The sequence below is a fragment of the Chiloscyllium punctatum genome, chromosome 1 (genome assembly GCF_047496795.1).
Source record: "Chiloscyllium punctatum isolate Juve2018m chromosome 1, sChiPun1.3, whole genome shotgun sequence".
In the NCBI taxonomy this organism is placed as follows: domain Eukaryota; kingdom Metazoa; phylum Chordata; class Chondrichthyes; order Orectolobiformes; family Hemiscylliidae; genus Chiloscyllium; species Chiloscyllium punctatum.
This window is the reverse complement of record NC_092739.1, coordinates 90,740,364-90,750,636: the sequence shown is the minus strand read 5'-3', so window position 1 is coordinate 90,750,636 and position 10,273 is coordinate 90,740,364. Positions and strand designations below refer to the sequence as shown.

The 10,273-nt window shown below is 46.1% G+C and overlaps 1 protein-coding gene across 1 annotated transcript in view; it reads left to right on the top strand.

The window, feature by feature from the left end:
* Positions 1-771: 771 nt before the first annotated feature.
* LOC140482378 (protein shisa-like-2B) overlaps positions 772-10,273 on the top strand; it is a 34,129-nt gene continuing 24,627 nt past the window's right edge. Inside the window, exon 1 of the mRNA XM_072579775.1 lies at positions 772-1,168. Coding sequence (XP_072435876.1) covers positions 864-1,168 — 305 coding nt within the window. The 5' untranslated portion in view covers positions 772-863. The remainder of the gene's footprint in view (positions 1,169-10,273) is intronic.

The following is a 10,273-nucleotide window of genomic DNA, read 5'->3' as shown; positions in this document are numbered from 1 at the left end:
GTGGGAGAATCTAGAACTAGGGGTCACTATTCAAGAGAACTAGGGGTCACTATTCCCTTTGAGAAAGCTGGAGAATTTTTTTTCTCACAGATGTTTGAGAGCCCTTGGAACTCTTCCTCAAAAGGCAGTCTTTCAAAATGGATGGTTGTTAAGCAAAGGTTCGTAGGAGTGGGCAGGAATGTGGAGTTGAGTTTAAAATCAGATCAGCCGTGGTGTTATTGAATGGCATAGTAGACTCGAATGGCCTACTCCTGCTATAATTCGTATATAAGAAGCTTGTTGTGATATATTTAAGTTAAAACATCCTGCGAAATATTTCTGCGAGTTTCAAGCACACTTCAAGTAAATGCCCTGAAACAGGCTGCAAATCCAACTGTCAATCGGTGGGGGGGAGTGACAGTTGCTGTTGCCAGGACTCCAGTCAGTCAGTCTCAATGGGAAGAGAAAGCGTGAAGGTTTCCAGCCGGGTCGGACGCTTCTTCAGAGCTCAGCACTGACGTGCAGCACTTCGGTTTTATTTCAGATTTCCAGCATCCGCAGTGGTTTGCTTTCACTGCAGTCAATCACTCTGTCAGCGAGTCTGCAGAAAGTGGGAGCAATGTAACATTTACTCCCTGCACCAAGTACCACACGAGCCAGTTCTCTCCATCAATTTATCCTCGCTTCAAATTGCCCTCTGCTGGGAAATACTCAACTGGTCTCGAACTGCCCTGTTTTCACTGAGCAAACAGGTGGTAGAAAAGTAGCCAACCTCGGGGAGTGGTAGACTTCCTTACCGCCTCTGTCCTGTTTACAATGCCATCGTTTGCATTTCACGTTCAAAAGGTCACAGAGGCGGCCGGGGCCGGGCCTGGGGCTGGGGGATGGGTAGCGTCGCTGCAGTGAAGGTGACTGTGGCTGGAGGAAGGGGGCGGGATCCTGGGCTGGAGACCCGGACCCCGGGCACCGGGGACAGCGGACTGACAACCAGCAAGATGCCGAGCGGAGAGCTGCAGCTCTGCAGCAGCTACTTCAACCTGCGAGGCGAGCTGGTGGAACATTTCAGGTGTCCGAGGAAGGCGGACGGCATGGACAAAGTTTACTGCTGCGGTTTCTCGGACCTCAAATACTGCTGCAGCGAGGCGGACAACTATTTCCCATACTCGCACGGCTACATGTGGTCGCTCAGGTAAACCCGGAGACAAGGCACGGGGAGGAGATACTGAGAACCGGGGAGGGGAGGGAATCCGAAATCTGCAGGGATGCGGGATAAGGTGTAATGTAGTTTCTCCAAGTACTGAGCAGAAACTAGGACTGGATATTTAGAGCCACATTTGTGTGGAGCATTCTGAGGTCTTTTTGCATTGACAGCAAAGAGAAACTTGCAATTTATAAGTCAAGCATCCCTCAACAGTTGGTAATAGTACATTGGTTTTGAAGTGTGGTTACTGTCACCTTGGCAAATACAGCAGCAGCCAATTTTTTGGAACAGCAAGGAAGTCAGTGTGCTTTCTTTTTTTTAAAACTGTAGGGCGAAAGGCTGTAACATTTTGTCCGAAGAGCAGCAGCATTGCACTGAAAGGCTGGTTTTGACTCACAATCGAGGACAATACCGTCTGAACCGAGATGGCAGTTAAGCGAGCCAGGGTCATCGTTGAGGTGGTTAAATTGGCTGCATCTTTGAGGTAGCTCAGGAACTGGAGAGTGAGGGGTTCAGCGTTTCAACGCAGCACATCGCAAGTAAGGCCATCAATATTCACATATCGGATTGTGCCTACTCCCAGCCCCATCAACATCCACCGAATTTTTTTTTTCTTTCTCACTAAAGGTCAAGTGTGAGGTTTTTACAGAATTCAACACTGGGTAGGTGTTATCTGGACACTAAGTCAGCGAGCGAATTCACTGTATAATCGGTAGTTTATATGTAACAAAGTGGTTCATATATTTTAACGAAGGGAAGTGTGAGCGACGTATAAATTGCCATCTTGGATTCGGCGTATCCAGAAAGAATGCACAAGTGAAATAACAAAATATTGTCTTTCTCAAGCTGAAACATTCCAGAGAATATGTGGGCAAAAGGTTGATGATATGCTTCTTCTATTTGCTTCAGGGGAGTAGAAGGGCAGTGTGATAAACATGCACAAGGAAGGCAGGAAGAAATGGGAAGAGTTTGTCTAAGGAGCCTCCCTGATTCATGAACAAAGGCAGCATAGGGAAGGGTAGCTGTAAGCAATACCATGGCAGCAATGGACCATGGGTGCAATGAGAAGGAATACTGAATGATGATTGTAGATATTCCATCATCGGTAAACGGGGAACCTGTTTATACAGCTGCAACTGTGAATCCTGAATGATTTTCTGGGCCATCGCTCCCAGTTGCTTGGGTAATAACAACATAGAATGGTACAGGCCGCTCGGCCCTCAGTGTTGTGCTTTTTATCCTACTCTAAGATCAGACGAACCTACATACCCTTCATTGTGCTATCTTCCATGTGCCTATCCAAGAGTTGCTGCAATGTCCCTAATGTAACTGACTTTACTACCATTGCTGGCAGTGCATTCCAAGCACCCACCACTCTGTATAAAGAACCTACCCCTGACATCTCTCCTAAACCTTCCTCCAATCAGCTTAAAATTATGTGCCTTTGTGATAGCCATTTCTACCCTGGGAAAAAGACTCTGACTATTCACTGTACCTATGCCTCTCATCATCTTGAACACCTCTATCAAGTCACCTCTCATCCTTCTTCATTCCAACAAGAAAAGCCCTTGCTCCTTCAACCTTACTTTGTAAGACATGTCCTCCAGTCCTGGCAGCATCCTGGTATATCTCCTCTGCACCCTCTCTGAAGCTTCTACATCTTTCCTATAATGAGGCGACCAGAACTGAACACAATCTCCAAGTGCAGTGTAACCAGGACTCTATAGAGCTGCAACAAAACCTCACTGCTCCTAAACTCAATCCCCCTGCTAATGAAGGCCAACACACACCATATGCTTTCTTAACAACCCTATCAACTTGGTTGGCAACTTTGAGGGATCTATGGACATAGACCCCAAGACCCTTCTGTTCCTCCACACTGCCATGAATCCTGCCTTTAACCCTGTGTTCTGCATTCAAATTCAACCTTCCAAAGTGAATGACTTCACACTTTCCAAGTTGCGCTCCACCCGCCACTTATCAGCCCAACTCTGCATCCTGTCAATGCCCCACTGCAACCTACGACAGCCCTCCACACTATCCACAACTCCACCAACCTTCGTATCATCGGCAAACTTACTAACCCATCCTTTCACTTCCTCATCCAACTCATTTATAAAATTCACAAAGAGCAGAGCTCCCAGAAACAATGCCCACGGAACACCACTGGTTATCAAGCTCCAGGCTGAATACTTTCCATCTATTGCCACCCTCTGTCTTCTATTACAGTTACAGTCAGTGGGAGGAAAGGGAATCAACAGGTAAGGCAGGGATCCCCTGAGGCCGTTCCCCTCAGCAATAAGTATACCTTTTTGGATATTTGCTGGTGGAGATGTCCTCCCAGAGGGATGCCATAGCTGTCAGGTCTCTGGCACTGAGCCTGGCACTGTGGCTCATAAGGGAAGGAGGGAAAATAGAAAAGCGCTAGTGGTAGGGGACTCAATAGTTAGACGGATTGACAGGAGATGTTGTGGTCAGGAATGGGACTCCTAGAAAGTATGTTGCCTCCCCGGTGCCAGGGTCCGGGATGTCGCCGATTGGGTTTACAGGATTCTGAAGGGGGAGGGTGAGCAGCCAGAAATCGCGGTACATATTGACTTCAATGATATGTCCAGGAAAGGGATTGAGGATCGGAAAAGTGACTACAAAGAGCTAGGTTGGAAGCTGAAGAGCAGGATGAGTAGAGTAGTGATCTCTGGTTTGCTACTGGTGCCACGAGACAGTGCGGTGAGGAACAGTCAACGAATGCAGCTTAACACGTGGCTGCGAGGCCGGTGCAGGAGGGAAGGCCTCGGATACCTAGACCATTGGGATGCTTTCTGGGGAAGGTGGGACCTGTACATGAAGGAAGGGTTGCACCTGAACTGGAGGGGCACAAATGTCCTAGGTGGAGATTTGCAAGGGGGTGGGAATCAAAGCTACACATCAGAGAGGGGAGCAGTTGTACATGGGACAGTGACAGGATGTAGTGAATCTATTGGGAACGTTTCTCACATGATGAAACAAAGGGATGGGTTAGTGTGTATCTGCTTTAATGCAAGGAGTGTCCGAAATAAGAGCGATGAATTTAGAGAATGGATCAGTACTTGGGGCTATGATGTTGTGACCATAAGGAGACATGGTTTCACAGGGGCAGGAATGGTTGCTTGATGTTCCAGGGTTTAGAACATTTAAAAAGAGCAGGAAGGGTGGAAAAAGCGGAGGGGGTGTAGCATTGCTAATCAGAGAGTGCATCACAGCTACAGAAACGAAGGTTGTTGAGGAAGGTTTGTCTACTGAGTCAGTATGGGTGGAAGTTAGGAACAGCAAGGGACCTCCCAATAGCAGTAGAGAGATTGAAGAACCCATAGGCTGGCAGATTCTAGAAAAATGCAGATGTAGCAGGGTTGTTGTTATAGGTGATTTCAACTTTCCCAACTGGAACCTCCTTAGTGCAGATGGTTTGGGTGGAGCCATTTTTGTCAGGTATGTTCAGGAGGTTTCCTTACTCAGCATGTATACAGACCGACGAGGGGGGAGGTCATTTTGGATTTGGTGCTCGGCAATGAGCCAGGTGTCAGATCTCACAGTGGGAGAACACTTTGGTGACAGTGACCACAACTGCCTCACATTTAGCATAGCCTTGGAGAGGGAAAGGAGCAGTCACCGAGGGAAGAAATTTAATTGGGGAAAGGGAAATGATGACACTATCAGACAGGAGTTGGGAAGTACAGACTGGGAGCAATTGTTCCACAGAAAGGGCACAGCAGACATGTGGAGACTATTTAAGGAGCAGTTGTTGCGAATGATGCACAAATTTGTTCCTCTAAGACAGGTAAGAAGAGGTAAGATTAAGGAGCCTTGGATGACGAGAACAGAGAAGCTTCTCATCAAAAGGAAGAAGGCATCTTACGTAAGGTGGAGGAAGCAAGGATCTAGCACAGCTTTAGAAGATTACAGGCCTGCTAGAAAGGAGCTCAGAAATGGACTGAGGAGAGCCAGGAGGGGGCACGAAAAAGGCTTGGCAGGAAGGATTAGGGAGAACCCAAGGCATTTTACTCATACGTGAGGAATAAGAGAATGAACAGGGAAAACGTAGGGCCGGTTGGGGATAGTGGAGGGACCTTGTGCGTGGAGTCTGAGCAGATAGGGAAATCCTAAATGAGTTTTTTGCTTCAGTTTTCACTAAGGAAAGGGACCTTGTTGTGAATGAGAACATTGAGGAACTGGGATACAGGCTTGAACAGATCAAGATTGATGAAGTTGATCTGCTGGAAATTTTGGCAAACATTAAGATTGATAAGTCCCCAGGGTCAGAACAGATTTATTCAAGGCTGCTCCGGGAAGCGAGAAAGGAGTTTGCTAAGCCGCTGGCAAAGATCTTTGCTTCCCTCCTCTCCACAGGAGTCGTACCAGAGGATTGGACGGAGGCAAATGTTGTTCCTCTTTTCAAGAAGCAATTCCAGACCAGTCAGTCTTATGTCTGTGGTCAGCAAGATTTTGGAAAGAATTCTGAGGGATAGGATTTATGATTATTTGGGAAAGCATAACATGGTTAAAGGCAGTCAGCATGGCTTTGTGAGGGGCAGGTCATGTCTCACAAATCTTATTGAGTTCTTTGAGGAAATTTTGTGATAGCTCGACAAAAGTTGAGCAGTTGATGTGGTGTATATGGATTTCAACAAGGCATTTGATAAGGTTCCCCATGGTAGGTGCATACATAAAGTTAGGAAGTATGGGATACAGGGAGATTTGGTTGTCTGGATTCAGAATTGGTTGGCTGACAGAAGGCAGAGAGTGGTTTTAGATGGAAAGTATTCTATCTGGAAGTCAGTGTTGAGTGGTGTCCCGCAGGGCTCTGTTCTTGGTCCTCTGGTCTTTGTAGTTTTTATAAATGACTTGGATGAGGAGGTTGAGGGGTGGGTTAGTAAATTTTCAGATGACACAAAGGTTGGAGGTGCTGTCGATAGTATCAAGGGCTACTGCAGGCTGCAGCGCGACATAGACAGGATGCAGAGCTGGGCTGAGAAATGGCAGATGGAGTTCAACCTGGATAAATGCAAAGTGATGCATTTTGGAAGATCGAACTCGAATGCTGAATGTAGGATTAAAGACAGGATTCTTGGCAGTGTGGAGGAACAGAGGGATCTTGGTGTTCAAGTACATGGATCCCTCAAAATTGCCACTCAAGTGGATAGGGTTGTTAAGAAAGCATATGGTGTTTTGCCTTTCATTAACAGGGGGATCGAGTTTAAGAGCCAGGAGGTTGTGCTACACCTCCACAAGTCCCTGGTGAGACCATACTTGGAATATTGTGTCCAGTTCTTGTCGCCCTACTATAGGAAAGATACAGAGGCTTTGGAGAGGGAGCAAAGAAGGTTTACCAGGATGCTGCCTGGACTGGAGGGCTTTCCTAATGAAGAGAGGTTGACTAAGCTCAGACCTTGCTCTCTGTGTTCTATGAGCCAGCCAATTCTGTATCCAGACAGCCGGATTTTCCTGTATCCCATGCCTCCTTATTTTTTTGAATGAGCCTATGGTGGGAAACTTTATCAAACACTTTGCTAAAATCCCTGCACACCACATCGACTGCTCTACCTTCATCAATGTGTTTTGTCTCATCCTCAATAAGGTTGTGAGGCATGACCTGCCCCTCACAAAGCCAAGCTGACTATTTCTAGTCAAACTATTGTTTTCCAAGTAATCATAAATCGTGTCTCTCAGGATCCTCTCCAATACTTTGCCCACCACAGACCGAAGACTAAATAGTCTGCAATTCACAGGATTATCCCTATTCCCTTTCTTGAACAAGGGAATAACATTTTCCACCCTCCAATCATCTGGCACTACTCCAGTGGACAGTGAGGATGCAAAGATCATCGCCAAAGGCACAGCGATCTCTTTGCTTGCTCCCTGTAGTAAGCTAGGGTATATGCCATCTGGCCCAGGGGAATTTATCTATCCTTTTGTCTTTCAAAATTTTCAGCACATCCTCCTTCTTAACATCAACCTGTTCTAGCATATCGGTCTGTTTCATGCCGTCCTCAGAAACAACAAGGTCTCTCTCAGTAGTGAATATTGAAGCAAAGTACTCATCAAGGACCTCCCCTACCTCTTCCGACTCCAGGCACAAGTTCCCTTCACTATCCCCGATCGGCCCTAACCCTACACTGTTGTTACTCACATAAGTGTAGAATGCCTTAGGGTTTTCCTTAATCCTTTCTGCTAAAGCTTTATCATGCCCTCCCTTCTAGCTCTCCTAAGTCCATTTTGCAGTGCCTTCCTGGCTACGTTGTAATCAGAACCCTGTCTGATCCTTGCCTCCTCAATCTTAAGTGTATCTGACTATTCACTACATATTCTATCATCTGATCGGTAGCTCCAGATCGTACCCCCTTGCTAATCTCTTTTAAACCCTTCCAAAGAGCTCCAGCAAACGTCCCACCCAGCATATTGGTGCCCCTCCAGTTCAGGTGCAACCCATCCTTCTTGTACAGGTCCCACCTTCCCCAGAAGGTGCGCCATATAGCTGAAGCCCAACACGAGCCCTGCAGCTACCTACACTCACTCTCCATTCCTAGCCTCACTAGAACGTGGCACTGGTAGCAATCTTGAGATTAATACTCTGCTCATCCTGCCTTCTAGCTTCCAACCTAACTCCCTGTATTCTCTTTACAGGTCCTCCTCCCTTTTTCTACTTATGTCATTGACACTGATGTGTACCAAGACTTCTGGCTGCCCTCCCTCCCCCTTAAGAATCCTGTAGATTCGATCCGAGACATCCCTGACCCTAGCACTTGGGAGGCTACAGACCATTTGGGAGTCTTAAACATACACAAGGACTCTGACCCCACAGCTTTTGTGACAAGTAATTCCAAAGACTCTCAACCCTCAGAGAAGAAATTCTTCTTCATCTCAGTCTTAAATTGGCAAATCTTTATTCTGAGACTCTTCCTTCTGGTCTTAGTCTCTTCTACAAAACCATTAGAAACTGGATCAAGTTGAGGTGCCTTGAGCTTGCTCCACTATTCAATAGTATCATGGCTGATCCAGCACTCCTCATATCCACTTTTCTGCCATTTCCCGTAACACTTGATTCCCCTATCTCAGCCTTATCTATCTCAGCCTTAAACATACACAAGGACTCTGCCCCCACAGCTCTGTAGCAAGGAGTTTCAATGAGGAAGAAATTCTTCCTCATCTCAGTCTTGAATTAGCAACCCTTTATTTTGAGACGATACCTTTCTGATCTTAGACTCTCCCATGAGGGGAAACGTTCTCTCAGCAATTACCCTCTCAAACCCCTTAAGAATCCTCTATGTTTCAATGAGATCACCTCTTTTTCTTCTAAGCTCCATTGAGTAGAATCCAAATCTGTTTAGTCTCCCCAGCACTTTGTACAGTTGCAGTAAGACTTCCCTACTCTTATACTCCAACTCCCTTGAATTAAGAGCATCCATTAGCCTTCCTGATTATCTGCTGCACCTGTGTGCCAGCTTTCTGTGTGTCAAACACAAGTACCCCCAGTCCCTTTTATGTTGCAGTTTTTCTTCATTTAAGTAGTAGGGGAAAGTGAGGACTGCAGATGCTGGAGATCAGAGTCGAGAGAGTGGTGCTGGAAAGACACAGCAGGTCAGGCAGCATCTGAGGAGCTGGAGAATCGATGTTTCAGGCATAAGTCCTTCATCAGGGGGCTGGATAAATTTAAATATATCAACTTAACTAATATCTTCTGTTCTTTTCCCTTCCAAAATGAGAAACTTCAGATTTTCCCACATTATACTCCATTTGCCAACTTTTAATCCATTTATGTAATCTATCGATAATTCTTTCTAAACTGCTTGGATCCCTTTGCAGAGCGCTTTAGGGAACATCTTCGGGACACCCACAACAATCAATCCCACCACCCCATGGCCAAACATTTCAGCTCCCCCTCCCACTCTGCAAAGGACATGTTGGTCGTGGGCCTCCTCCATTGCCACTCCCTCACCCGATGCCTGGAGGAAGAACGCCTCATCTTCTGCCTCGGAACACTTCAACCCCAGGGCATCAATGTGGATTCCACTAGTTTCCTTAATTCCCCTCTTCCAGCATCACTCCAATCTGGACTGTGATCTCCAGCATCTGCAGTCCTTATTTTGCCTCCCTTTTTTAACTTGCCTTTCCACCTACTTTTGTGTTACCTGTAAATTTCCTGACACAGTGGATTTGCTTCCTTCTTCAAGTCATTTATGTATGTTGCAGTTGCAGTCCCACCACTGATATCCCACTGGTCGCAGGTCACCAACCTGAAAAAGAGCCCATGTCCCCATTTGCTTTGTCCTATCCATGAGCCACTTCTCTGTCTGTGCCAATATACTACATCCAACACCACGGGCTCTCATGTTATTACTTAAACTTTCGTGAGGTACTTTTTTGAACACCTCTAGAAGTCCTAGCACAACACATCATTTCCGGACACATTGAAGAGAGATTGGATCAGTTTGGACTGTATTCATAGAGTTGAGGGAAATTAGGGGATCTCATAGAAACTTAGACATTCAGCGGAACTAGACAAGGCAAATGTAAGATGTGTGTTCCCAAAGACTGAGAGGCCAGAACAAAGGGTCAGAGTTTAAGGATAAGGGATAGGTCATTTGGGACTGATGTGAAGAGAAATTTCTTCATCTACAGAGTGGTGAGCCTGTGGAATGTTCTGCCACAAAAAGTATTTGAGGCCAAAACATTGAATGTTTTCAAGAAGGAGTTGGATATCGCTCTAAATTTCTATGTCAAAGATGTGTTTGAAACTTTCTTACCAGTGAACATTCATCTCTTTCCATGTCCAACTTAGCTCAAGGTTGGCTTTTTAGTTTGTCATGCTGAGCTTAATTGCTAGTCCTTACCAGACACTTGTACAAGTAAGAGATAAACAAGCCTCCATCCTGTCGACTTGGGAATGTCAACATTGAAACCATCAAGGCAGGATCAATGATGGCGGACATAGATTTTTTTTTTAAAGTTCATTTACGTGCATGAGGCCATCTCTGGCTAGGCCAGCATTTATTGCCCATCCCTCTTTCCCATTGCTGCAGGCCTGGAATCATATGTAGAACAAGTAAGGATGGTAGTTTC